The 14294-nt window shown below is 33.5% G+C and overlaps 1 protein-coding gene across 2 annotated transcripts; it reads left to right on the top strand.

Annotated features, from left to right (window-relative positions):
* The first annotated feature begins 847 nt into the window (after positions 1 to 847).
* Positions 848 to 10904, top strand: LOC133192171 (pre-mRNA-splicing factor 38B-like). Of its 2 annotated transcripts, XM_061328119.1 has the most exons (8): positions 848 to 872; positions 5197 to 5250; positions 5627 to 5807; positions 6061 to 6129; positions 6843 to 6994; positions 7202 to 7262; positions 8159 to 8436; positions 8562 to 10904. In XM_061328119.1, the coding sequence occupies exons 3-8, from the start codon at positions 5652 to 5654 to the stop codon at positions 9145 to 9147; spliced, it is 1302 nt and encodes a 433-aa protein (XP_061184103.1). In that variant the 5' UTR covers positions 848 to 872; positions 5197 to 5250; positions 5627 to 5651; the 3' UTR covers positions 9148 to 10904. The 2 variants fall into 2 exon arrangements, with proteins under 2 accessions (XP_061184103.1, XP_061184104.1); XM_061328120.1 differs by lacking the exons at positions 848 to 872; positions 5197 to 5250 and having other exon boundaries at positions 5682 to 5818.
* The last annotated feature ends 3390 nt before the right edge of the window (positions 10905 to 14294 follow it).

Below are 14294 nucleotides of genomic sequence, written 5' to 3'. Positions count from 1 at the left end.
ATGATAAAAAAATAAAAAGAAATAAAAATGAATATTGTAAAGATTTATTCTTCTTCGTCTGTTATGAAAAAAAACCCATCAAAGAATATCTTTATGACAATTTTTATTATATATATACATAAAAATTAAAATTCGGATTTAGCTTGAAATATTACGTACTATGTGTAATTAGAATAATATGCTATATCACCATAATAAAATAATTTGTTTAGATCCCGAAAAAAATTAACTCAAGTCCCGAATCGTCTTTACCCAAGTCCCGAACCGTCTTGTTGCTAGTCCCGAAACGTCGTATTAGTCAGGTCCCGAAACGTCGTGGTCCCGAAACATCGTGCACCCCACTAATGTATCATTGCTTCAATTTTGATTCTTGGCACCAAGGCAATGGTTTTGTACAAATTTCTACCTAATATAACCATGTATATGTAGATCTTGCTATTGCTTGTAAAATGTGTTGGATTCACGTCATTTACAGTTTGGTATAAGAATCGCAAAAAGACCCAAAATAGGGTGAACTAAATCAACTAAGTCTACTCCTTCTTTGGTGATAAAATCCAAATTGAAAATGATAAACTTTTGATTAATTATTCGGCAGCAACTTAATTATTGAAATTACCTCCCAGGGACATAAATAGATGTTATTTATGACTCTGGTTACACTTAATCTCCCTCCTTTTAAAAAGGGGACACGCCCATTAAATCATACCTCCAACTTTATTTCACATGGCGTTCTATACGAAATGGAGAATAAGTTATCGTTCTTTGATTCCGAATGCGTTACTTCCGGTGTGAGACGGTGATTAGTCGTATTTGAAAAGCTTGAAAAAAATATACAATGGTTGAGGTTTTGTAGTCACTAGAGTAATTTAAAGGTATGTTGTAAGAAACTTAGAATAAGTTTAAAGCATTATGGTTTTTAATTAAAGACTCCTCTTTCGATAATAGGATGTAAAACGAGCCAATTTTCGAATTTAAGATACAGAGGAACATTTCGGATATTGACAATAATCACTCCGTCCAGTGTCTTCACACGTAGTTTGAATTGGGATACTAGTTGTTTGTGGCAGTTAACAGGTTAAAGAGTGAATTGATATTTATAATCTTTTGATTGTAATTGTCTATACAAACATTAATGGAAGTGTCTATCGGCACGACGGTCGTGCCGATTATTTTTGTTATTCGCACGACAGTCGTGCTAATTACAGTTCTTATCCGCACGACACAAGAGAGATAACTCTAACATTATATACATTATCAAATGTAAACTTTTCACCAAAAATTTAATCCAAAGGAAAAGGGATGCACCTAATACACACATGTAGAACTAATTATAACATTCAGTTAAGCAGAATTTGTTTACGTTGAATTTTCTTCGTGAATCGTCGTGACACCGTATAATAAGAATTATTTTTTTATTCGTCCTTTATATCACTCTTAGGTACATGTAACGTACTTCTAACGTTATTTTGACTGGAAATATAAAAAAATATAGCTATTTATTTTCAATAATTTTCTTTCGTCTTTATGGTGTTTACATTCTCTTTCCATAATTTTCCATTTTTTTTCTGGATGGTCTTAACTATTAATTCTCTCTCTCTCTCTCTCTCTCTCTCTCTCTCTCTCTCCTTCCATTATACTGTAGACCTACATTTTTTCTCGTTATATGTGAAAATTTATCACAGCGTACAAGTTTAAAAATCTTTAAGATGTGCAAAGGCAATCCAAAATTCGGATAATTTTCTATCTGCAAATTGAACAGAATTTGTGATTCCGTGGAATTGTGACCCCGTGGAAAAAATAACGTTTACATTACTTCACATAGATATTATAAAATGATGAAAATATTCTGTCGTATTTTCCCTATTTATTTTATCTTAAAATAATTTCTTATTTTAAACAGTAAATCAATTAATTTCTAATATATTCATAGAGGATTTTTTAGTAAATTTATGCATAATTATATACTTTGATCAGTTGATCGTCAACATATATAAAGTTTCGTCTAAACGTTTTCTTATATAAGTACGCTGATCAAACTTGTTAGGAGTTTTTCAAATATACAGGAACATTTAAATTCATTCAAAAATTCTTTAAAATTAATGTGATACGATATAATCCATATCCATAAAAGAAAAGACAAAAAGACACCGAATTTAACTTCAGAGTAGTAAACACTGGTAAATATAAATATTAAAAAAAAAAACAACAACATGGGATAGATTCACATCTTGTCTACTTTATTACAATACTGAGACCGTAATCTTGTGCCCTGTTCACACGGAGAGTTTAATTCGAATTAAACGTAAGTTACTGCGAATTAAATTTGATCCGCGTTCACACGGAGAACTAAATGCGAATTAGTTTAATTTGAATTAGTTTACTGCGCACTAAATTACTTCGCATTAGCTCCGTGTGAACGCTAAGCGAAGCTAATTCGAATTAAATTTTGACGCATGCGTAAGGGCAGAATTAAGTCACAGGCACATGTGGATGGTCAAATATAGGTACTTGTGCTATTTTTGAGTGGAAAACAAAGGAAAATTTTGTTAATCTCTAAAATGTGTAACGTTACAGACACTATAATGACATTGTGTCAAATGATATCTGCTCTGCACAATATTACGTGATTTATAAATGACGTCATAATAGCCTTACTGAATAGCCTTGTTGTAGAAATAAAATTATAATTCGCATTAGTTTACTTCGCATTAGCTATCGTGTGAACGCAATTTAATTCGCATTAGTTTAATTCGCATTACTTTACTTCGCATTAATTTACTGCGAATTAAACTCTCCGTGTGAACAGGGCATTGGATAATTCACGTGTACATGTATCATAGGACACAGACTACCAATTATTATATTGATATTCCTTTATAACATAAAAATTAATTTAAAGAATTTCACTGCCTCAACTCACCTGAAATTTGGCACAGAGCTATAAATATTCAAGTCTAAAAAATTCTGAATCTCAGGAAAATTTGTAGTGTACAAGCCATGCCGTGACACTTCAAATAACCCCTAGATTGCACATATTTCAAATTCCCTTAAAATTTGAGAAGCAGGTTTAAAAAAGGCCTTCTTTATACCCCTCCTAAAAGCAAAGATTCCAAATATATGAATATTGTAATTTTAAAAAAAATTCCAGACATTTTTTTCTATCTAATATCAACCCATTCCACCTCATATACATTCCAGACAATTTTAAAGAAAAAAAAACTCTAGTTTTTTAAATGGCACTACTTGCACAAAATGGGGTAAACTAACCGTCAGTGTCGGACTGTCCTGAAGCTTTTTTTTAATATATAATATAAAATTGAAATTTGGGTGTCGTATTTCGACTGAAAAAGGCCGTTTTATCTTTTTGAAAAACCGTAATCGTAATTATGCCACTGCAAACACTCTAGCTAGCCTTTGAATAAGCTAAGAATTTCTGAAGAGTAAGCATGGTAAGGGATAAGTTCACTTTTCGTGTCTCGTCTAATGTGTAAAATTCGCTTTGAGTTTCTACATACAATAGCAAAACACCGAGTAAAAATTTATTTATATAAATAAAGTATTTGTTGTTCGTATGCGCACGACAAAACAGCATAATCGTTGGTTAGAACATTAAATGAGCATTTGGATTAAAATAATATAAAGTTATAAACAAAAAACAAATTACATGTAATATAAAATTCTTTCAAAGTTTGTCGTGCGAATAGCCTCCGTTATTAGCACGACCGTCGTGCGGATAACTTCAGCAATCGGCACGACAGTCGTGCGGATAACTTCAGTAATCAGCACGACCGTCGTGCGGATAACACTGGTAATTAGCACGACCGTCGTGCGGATAGCCTCGGCCAACATTAATAGCAAAATGGTACGCTGGCCTGCTCTAGACATGCTAAAGATCTCATCAGACTCATGACTTTTTTTTATTAATAGAGAAATGCCCAAAGATTGAATTGTAGTCGAAACAACTTGTAGAATTACACATTCTGATGAGTGATCTCAGGGAGATTTGGTTCGGCTCTTGAAAAATTGATTAGATTGATTCTAATCTACAGTTGTATGTCAAAAAGTTTCAATACATGTACTTGGGTCTTGGTTTATAAATATGTATGTACCTTTATATTGATATGTTAAAAAAGTACTTTTTATTTTTACATATCAATAAGGTACATACATATTTATAAACCTAGACCCAAGTACCTGTGAGTTTCACAGCCAATCTGAATCTCACTCTCACCAGCTAATGCTATTTAGGAGGAACTTAGCCTCAATATGCACATTGGAATCTGTTGCATCAACTGGACAAGCCTTGATCACCAGCGTTTATCTCAACAGTGTTTGAAATAAACTTGAACCTGACTGCCTGAGACACATAAATTTTGCTGCGGGTGAACAAATTTGCTTGTACTGACTTGCTGGACATGTTAAACTGTCCATTACATGTAATTAAAAAATTTACATTCATTTGATAAATTTGTCTCAAACCACTTATTGTACCAGAAACGCAGCGTAATGAGTACTTATAGTCACATAATCACTTTAATAGAAGCCAGCCACAGGCAGACTACATCACGACTCATGTAGTAAAAATTAAATAATTTTTGGAAATAGCAATTTTTTTCTCTTTTTTTTGGGGGGGGGGGGGGGGGCTAGTAGATCTTTGACAGGGCTGATGGCTTTTTTGAGCATCCAGGCATTCAGCCCTGCATGCAGTCCACCTGATTTTACAGTGAGTTTCAAACACTACAAACACTGATCTCGGTTCTTTTTAATTGGTCCTTCAACTATTAAATTCCAGTATTTCTCAACCAGGATTTAACATACTTTTGAACCAAATATTTAGCAGATCTACATGTTAATATTAAAAAAGTTGGAAAATTTGATGAGATCACTGTCATCTCCACTACAAACAGATAAAAGTATCATTTTAAATGTGAGTTTGCTTTAACTAAAGAGTCTAATGATCTTAATATATGACAAATTCACAAACATTTATTTGTCTTTTCTTTGTACCATTTAAGTGAAATGATGGAAATGGCAAAATATCTACTAGGTATCTAATGATGCAACTTCATTTTTCTTCGGTGTACAGTAATTTCTTGATTAGAATACACTGAATATCGATTAATTACTGTAATTCCAGTGTAGCATTTTTTTTCCTGTCTCAATAAACTAATGATGTTTGCTTCATTGTACCTACAGCTGCCAGCCAAATTGTGTGAGGAGAATTTTTGGCTACCATTCACAGACTTTTAGGTATCTTTTATGTTGTTGTCTCTCTCTCTCCCCTCCCCCCTTCTAAAAAATCGTATGTATTTATCTGTTTCTCTTTAGTATTGATATTAATATAAAGAGGTCATATTATAAGTTGCATCAAGATTCAATGAAAATAATAATTCATTTCAAATACTAAAGATTAATTGAGTACTTTTAGTATGTTTATCAAAAATATTTCCATATTGTTGAACTGTTGAACATTATTTTTTCAAAATTAATGAAGTTTTTGAATAAAGATCCAAATTACTTGTTTTTCTCTGCAAAATATTAAATATTGTTGGACATTACAAAGTTTGTACCACTAGATATAAAAATTAAAAGAACTACATTGTAAATGTATTATATTTTTATGTAGTCCAATTTAGGTACCATCTTAGATCATGGCTCCCAACAACCCACTGAACACATGGGGGAACGAGAAAACGATGAACCTGAATCCATTAATTCTAACAAACATCCAGGCATCACCATACTTCAAAGTTAACTTGTACGAGTTAAAAACCTACCATGAGGTCATTGATGAAATTTACTACAAGGTGAGTCAGAGGTAAGACCTTTTCTTTAGGTTGATTAATCTTCGTAAGTGTAATTGATTTCACAAAAAAAATTCTTATACATGTAAATATTAAAAGAATAATTCAGTTTTAAAGTGCAATGAAGTTTAAAAATTTTTATTTTCAATATCATTCTTCACAAAAGATAGTGACAAACAACAAGTCACTCGAGAGTCGATTCTAATTGCTAGGTATGATTTGAATTATGATGTCTTTATAATTTTACCTTATTCAGGTGGATCATTTAGAACCATGGGAAAAAGGAAGTAGGAAGACAGCTGGACAGACAGGGATGTGTGGAGGGGTATGTTAACTTGAGAAAGAATTAAAATACAATAATGCACTTACTGGATAGTTGAGGGTAAAAGCTTCATACAGTAAAACTTGCTGAATCTGACTACAAGTGGTTCCATAAATTTTTGGCAGATTAAATAGAACCCAGATTGGAGAACTATGATTTTTAGATTACTTCTTGTCAAAGAACAGTAATATTTCATCCTACTATTCCCTAAACAACTCAGCACAGACAGTATTTAAAGTGACAGAAAAAAATCATACTAGAGACAAACTGATCATTAAAGCAAACTAGGTTATCTCTTAGTTATTCTCAGTTTTGCACACATATGAGATATTATTTGAACATTTAAAAGTACAGCAAACTCATTTATTGCTCCTCAGCACTAGCACAGTTATACATGGTTATAATGAACATACCTATAATGAATTCACGCTTACAGCCAAGTGATTTTCATTCCCCATGGTTTTAAAACGTATTGTAAACTTAACAGATATAAAGAATTATGTCTATAACCAATCAAAATTGTTTGTCCTGGCACTTCGCTATAAGTTTTACTGTGGTTCACTTTATTTACGTTACTTTGTTTGAAAGGTGAATATAAGCAAAGAAATGGATCAAATGAAAATTTACACAGTCTTTTTTGTATAGAAATCAACATTCCTGCTGTGTGCATTATTTCTACAAAAAGTCAATGTTTTGTTTTTACATTTGTGTTACAGGTAAGAGGAGTAGGTGCAGGTGGAATAGTTTCGAGTGCATACTGTCTACTGTACAAATTGTACACACTGAAACTAACACGCAAACAGCTGATGGGATTAATTACCCACAAGGATTCACCATATATTCGGGGCCTGGGATTCATGTACATCAGGTTTGTTCTTGGTGCTTTAATTGTTTACAGTGCCAGGTTACCCAGACTAGATAACTTTTATACAGAACTGAGAAGTCATAATTCCCCATTAAAGTTTTTAGAAAAAATCTCTAAAAATCATAATTTGAAATCTGGCTAAGAAATTTTGAATATGCATATTACACAATATTTTTAAAGATGAATGTGACCCTGGTTTTTGTATCTTAGATACTGCCAGGACCCAAAGGAGATGTGGGACTGGTACGAGCCTTACCTGGATGATGAGGAGGTATGAAAGGACAGCTTGTCTGCCAAAAACCGGGTAATGTACCAGAAACAGAATTTCCTACTTTCACTTTCAAAATCACTTGACTCAATTTATTTCAAACAAGCATTTACAAGATATTTTTTACTTAATCAGTATAGAGTTATTACAAAGTAGGAAATCTGTTTCATAACTTTTTCTACTAATGACTTAAAATGATGTAAAAATCTTTATTTTGCTGTACTTTTTGCTTTGACTACTATTTGTATACTACAGGGTGTTAGCTCTAGTCTCTGCGGTGTAGAGGCCTGATACCAGATTACAGCGTTCGTCCCAAAGAGGTTAAGATATTCAGCATACCTTGTTATAAATGTTCATGCATATGTGGTATTTTGAATTGTTTGTAGAATGTGCAAAGTTTCAGTCATCTCATATTTAGGTCAATCTTGTACCCCACAATGTTGCATGAATAGGGTTCATTTATTTGTTTCGCATGTCCCCAAATTCGAAAAATTTTACTCTCCAAAGAATTGAATCATTGTATGAAATTTCTGGGAAAGGAAAAACACTATACATGCAACATGATGGAACATGCGGAATGAAATTCTCAAGTATTTGCATCCATGTTTTCAATCTGAATACAAAATGCAGTTTACTATAATGCAGTTATACTAATATGGCACATTAATTGTTGTGTAGGTGAACTGTTCACTTGGAAACATATTTCAAGAAATATCTTGGTTTTGTACAAATACTTCATAGTATTTTCTATTATAATGATAATAAGATTAAAAAAGATTTATGGTGAAAATTATTAACTTCATATTCCATTTTCTTTGTGCAAGAGTCTAGAGCAACACCTGCCAATTGTATCCATGTGATGTAATTCAGATTCAAGTTTTGTCCCTGAATTTTTGCAGGAAATAGATGTGAAAGCGGGAGGTGGACACAAAATGACAATTGGGGAGGTACTCCGCCAGTGGATGGTAAAACTGGAATGGTACTGCACACTGTTTCCCAGGATTCCTGTCCCTGTGCAGAAGGACATCATGCAAAAATTGAAGGAGAGGCCACCCCAGGCTCCCACCTATGAGGAGGAGGAGGAAGAGGAACAGGAGGACCACAGGAGGCCGAGGCACATTCCTGATGGGGAAGTCTCATTTGGTGAAGCTGAAAGAAATCTTCATCGCAGAAATAGGTATCTTGACAAATTTCATAACTGAACAATATGTTACTTTTCTCTGTTTACTCAATGTTCAAGTAGATGATAGCAGTGTAATGATTTGGGAGAGGTTATCAACTTTGATATTGTTTTTTTGCTAGATCACCTGACTACAGACATACACCTCCAAGACGAACTCCCCCCAGAAGAAGGTCAAGGTCCCCTCGAAGGCATCGATCTAGATCACCTGTCCGAGCAAGATCAAGGTCCCCTAGAAGACATCGATCTAGGTCACCCTATAGACGAAGAAGCCCACCAAGATATTCACAGTCTAGAAGAAGGTCACGGTCACCTAGGCGGTCAAGGTCACCTCGGAATGATTTTGCCAGGGAGCTTGAGAGAGAGCGTCGCAGACAGGAGAGAGATAAAAGAAATGACAGATCAAGGAGTAGGGAAAGGCAGAGGAGCCACAGATCAAGAAGCAAAGAAAGACCTAAGCATCGTTCAAGAAGCAAAGAAAGGTCACAGCATCAGTCACGGTCCAGGAGCAAAGAAAGAATACAGGCAAGGTCACAGCGATCAAGGTCAGGATCCAGAGAGAAAAAGAAAAAGAAAGAAAAAAAGCACAAGCATAGATCCAAGTCCAAAGAGCATAATTCTAAGCATAAATCACACTCGAAACATCATAGGGATATTGATGAAGCCTCACCAGACAGAGAGAAAGTTGATACAAGGAATGATTCCTAATCTGGTCTGGTTGGAGTAGCTATAAATGGATGCCTTAAACTTTTTAGCTCACCTGAGCCGAAGGCTCAAGTGAGCTTTTCTGATCACATTTTGTCCGTCGTCCGTCCGTCTGTCAGTCCGTCCGTCCGTCTGTAAACTTTTCACATTTTTGACTTCTTCTCAAGAACCACTGGGCCAATTTTGACCAAACTTGATACAAAGCATCCTTGGGTGAAGGGGAATTTAAATTGTTTAAATGAAGGGCCAAGTCCCCTCACAAGGGGAGATAATCAAGAGAAGACAAAAATAGGGTGGGGTCATTAAAAAATCTTCTTCTCAAGAACCACAGGGCCAGTAAAGCTGAAACTTATATGGAAGCATCCTGGGGTAGTGTAGATTCTAAATTATTCAAATCATGACCCCTGGGGGTAGGGCGGGGCCACAATGTGGAATCAATGTTTTACATAGAAATATATAGAAAAAAATCTTTAAAAATCTTCTCAAGAACCATTGGGCCAGAAAAGCTGAAACTAATGTGGAAGCATCTAGGGGTAGTGTAGATTCTAAATTGTTAAAATCCTGACCCCAGGGGGTAGGGCGGGGCCACAATGGGGAATCCAAGTTTTACATTGAAATATATAGAAAAAATCTTTAAAAATCTTCTTCTCAAGAACCACTGGGCCAGAAAAGCTGAAACTAATGTGGAAGCATCTTGGGTTAGTGTAGATTCTAAATTGTTAAAATCATGACCCCCATGGGGTAGGGCGGGGCCACAATAGGGAATCCAAGTTTTACATTGAAATATATAGAAACAATCTTTAAAAATCTTCTTCTCAAGAACCACAGGGCCAGAAAAGCTGAAACTAATGTAGAAGTATCCTGGGGTAGTGTAGATATAAATTGTTAAAAGCATGGCCCCCAGGGGTAGGGTGGGGCCACAATAGGGAATCCAAGTTTTACATTGAAATATATAGAAAAAATCTTTAAAAATCTTCTTCTCAAGAACCACTGGGCCAGAAAAGCTGAAACTAATGTAGAAGTATCCTGGGGTAGTGTAGATTCTAAAATGTTAAAATCATGACCCCTGGGATAGGATGGGACCACAATAGGTGTATTACATGGGGGAAAGTCTGGTGAAGAACAGCAGGGCCAAAGTTACTCAGGTGAGCGTTGTGGCCCATGGGCCTCTTGTTTTCACTGTGGTCTCATATTCTTTACATGTGCATTGTATATCATATAAAAAAGACAAAGAAGGGATCAAAACTGTGTAATACATTTTCATGTGTGCTTGTCATTTTTCTTCATCATGTTAAAAAAATTTACTCGATTAGTATTATTCGCAGATGTGTATAGTTCAGTTTAAGAGTGGATCTTAAAGGTATCATTTCAGTGTTTGATGTTGGAGAAAAAAAGTGTTTCTCTTATTATCCCAAGGTACCACTCAAATTTTAATTAAAAACGAATGTCATTTTCTTATTTCATGTTATCAAATGGTAGATATTGCAAATATCTTGATTTCTGTTGAGATTTTTTACTATTTTAAGCATGAAGTGTGCTGCAGCTGTATGTGGCAATGTCCGATATAATAAATATTAACATGTTTTTTCTCAAATATCTGTTGGTCATACATGAGTTCAACATTTAAAAATATTGTTTTGTTTGAAACAGTTTACAAGGTTTCATATGTGCCGATACAGGGAGTTCATTTTATTGTGAATCATTATAGATTTTAGATGGATATGTTTTTTTTTTAAAAATAAAAGCATTCAGAAAGTTAATCTCTTGAATCATCAGTTCTATGGATTGTACGTTCAGTAGAAGCAATTTGGACTTATTGCAACACCACTATGCTTATTATGTAAACGAAATCACCATTGGAATATACCTATGAGCAAGAAGAGAAAAGATTATAAATTTTCATAGAAATATCTACCAGTATATGGATACCCATTGGATCCATTGCTTATTCTGTCAAATTGCTGTGGGTTTAGACTTGGCTTGTTGTTAAATGACAAAGAAAGGAGCAATATCTGCTTGAGAAAAATCTTTAAATCTGCCCAATATGGAGAATGTTACAGCAACAGTGAATTTGCCAATAAATTACTAGTACATGTAAGTTGGTGGAAGTGGGGGGGGGGGCACTTTTTTTGCTTTACTTGGCCTGTTCAAAGTCTTTAAATTTTCAAGAAAAAAAAATCAGCTTAATGAATTCATTTATTTTTATCATTTTAAAAATACAGAAAAGACGTTCTGATAGAAATTGATGCCTGAAACATAACCCCTGGCCATTCTCCCAGGACTGAATGTGATCAAGATCATAATGCATCTATCATCATGGTTGACAGCATGAAGAGTTACCAGTCCACTAAATATTTTAACATTTGAAAGATTTGTGAACTGAAAACCTCTCATTGCAGCATGATTTTTAACTTGGGAACATTAATATCAACATTTTGAACCTCAAAATTACAATACCGTATATCCAATCTTTGGGCATGTGCTACAAAGTCTGTTTCCCAAGTTATACATACTCTGGACAAAAGTTTTGACATATTGCACTATATGTAACTTTCAGTAAAGACCATAACAGTCTTAGGTCGTGTGCAACATAGCAAGTTAGAATAACTTCTTATATTAAGAATTAAAAGTCGTCATCTCTGATCCATGAATATAACATCTCAACTAAGGTCAGTCCATCTTGCACAATTCCATTCCATGCTATAATATTGAAACCTTTCACTGGAATGAAAGAAACTAAATTTGGTGACAGTGAATCAAATTGTGTTGCCATTTTATGCCTGTATCCTTCGAAGGAATTTAGATATATTACTGCTCCTGAATGACAAGAGATTCTTCAACCCTTGTCAAAGTTTGGGGAAAGACATGATAAAACAATAAATAACAATTTCATATTAATATTTATTATAACATTACAATTATTGCATTTTGTGGGAAATTCCTACATAAGTCCTTTATCATGTACTGTTTAGGCTTCATTTAACCACACTGTTTTGAGTTGTTAGGTTCCATATTCATTCATTTCTTAGAGTACGTGTATTAAAATAGACATATAATAAATGCATGTTCGTTTTTGACATATAATTTCCAACTTGCCCACCCTCTATCATCACTATGACTAAAATGTTTAAATTCTTCATATCATAGATCCAGCTATGTTTTAAGTTTCATTTGATGGAGGGGTAAGAGCATTTTGTTGCTGACAAAATAACATGTACTTGCTTTCCTTGATGAAACTTTTTAAAAAATAAACAAGGAACAAAGTAATGAAAGAAATTAACAATGAACAGAAAATTAAGATTATATAACTTGTGGGTGCTGCCACTTTGTATATACCTTAATTGCTGTAGTTTTAAATACTTGAATCTCTTTCCAAAGTAGTACATGTAATTCTAAATAAACTTCACAGATCATAAAAAAAAAATCAGTTAATCTACTAAATTAAAATATATGCCAAACAGACAGATTATTTGAAGAAAAACATTTCTTTTGTCCAACTATCACCAAAACATGCAATTTGATTGGATTTCTAAATATTATTAAGAAAAAATCGAGCACCTGTGTCTTCAACATATGCATAAAAATATACATGTAAAAAAAAAATAGCAAACAGTATTATAAGTTATAAAATATTGATGTATACAAACTTGGAACACATTAATTCCAAAATTTCTGAACTGTAAAATAATTTTAATTAAATTAATCATCAGCAGTTAATAAAAATAAACCATTGGTGGGTTTCGAAAAGATATACCTCACATTATAAAAAAATTAACCATCAGTGGGTCTCGAAAAGATTACTTGACATGCATTAAAAATAACCATTGGTGGGTTTCGAAAAGATATATCTCTACTGACTAGACAGAATTTCCGTTAAATTCAAATTACTGGCTATACAAGTGTATATAGCTTCTGTTTAGTCACAGAGCATTTAGGATACTTATCACAACCATACAGAACATATATATATATATATAAACATGTAAAGTCTAAGACGTACATTGACATATAATCATAGCCATTTCGTATGTCAGTCAAAACCAGCATCGTGGTTAAAACTCTCCAAAGAACAAAATACTGTACATTTTAATGTGCATCTCAGACAGTTTTCATTAAAAAAACTTGATAAATACCTTGTGCTCTATATAAATCACCCTGTCACATTAAAAACAAGAAGCCTGTGGGCAACAGTGCTCACCTGAGTCACATACACACTGCACTCTTTCTGAATCAAAGCTCATCTATATATTCAAATGTAGAATTTTTTAGCCTTCTATCGTGGGCCATCTTAATTTATAGAGGTCTTTGGCCCAAACAAAAACAAATCTGAAAATAATGTGAAAAAAATGAATCTTCACTACACATGTAGTCATGTATATCAAAGCCCTTACATATAAAGTTTAGTCTTTTTTCAGACCGATGCAATATACTATAGAATACTTTCAAACAATTCCACTCTAATTTCATGATTTATAATCTCTTCCCCTTTGAATGAAAAATTTGCCTTTCTTTGAATATATTATTTGTTTTAAATTGACCCCGTGTTTGTCCCAAAGAAGATGAAAATATTAAAAGTTTACAGACCACACACAAAATATGATCAGTAAATCTCATTTGACCCTTTGGCTCAGGTGAGCTAAAAATATCCCAGCAAGTACTTTGATGTCTGTACTATCAGTCAGTATCTGAAAAAAATGACATCCAGAACAGTGATGTTATAGTATAGATTATTGATTTGCAATTGATAAATAAAGTTTCTATATGTACATTTAGTTCTGATCTGTGACATCAATAAACAATATAAACTCTTCATATCACCATTTACTAGTATATAATTCTTGTGATTGCTATGTAGTCTTTTTTCTGTTCAGATTGATTACCATGTACAAGTTAATTTACTGACATAGAAAGATTTCCTTGATTTTTATTACCTGTCGAATTTTATGCATACCCATGTCATCTAACAAATACTTTTCTGGTATTTTACATCAATACAAAAAGCAAACCTCCATCTCATTATTAAAATACAAAAAAAAAAAATTATACATGTATACTGTATTTCCATGGAACATTTTACAAACATGGTACTACCAAAACGTAGACCAATGAAGAAATACTGGTAAAACTTACTTTTTAATCTAACATTGAGA

This window comes from Saccostrea echinata, unplaced genomic scaffold (genome assembly GCF_033153115.1).
Source record: "Saccostrea echinata isolate AGI-Se365-2 ecotype Australia unplaced genomic scaffold, CSIRO_AGI_Sech_v1 ptg000025l, whole genome shotgun sequence".
Taxonomy (NCBI): Eukaryota; Metazoa; Mollusca; class Bivalvia; order Ostreida; family Ostreidae; genus Saccostrea; species Saccostrea echinata.
Note: the sequence above shows the minus strand (reverse complement) of the source record. Positions and strands in the feature narration are given on the sequence as shown.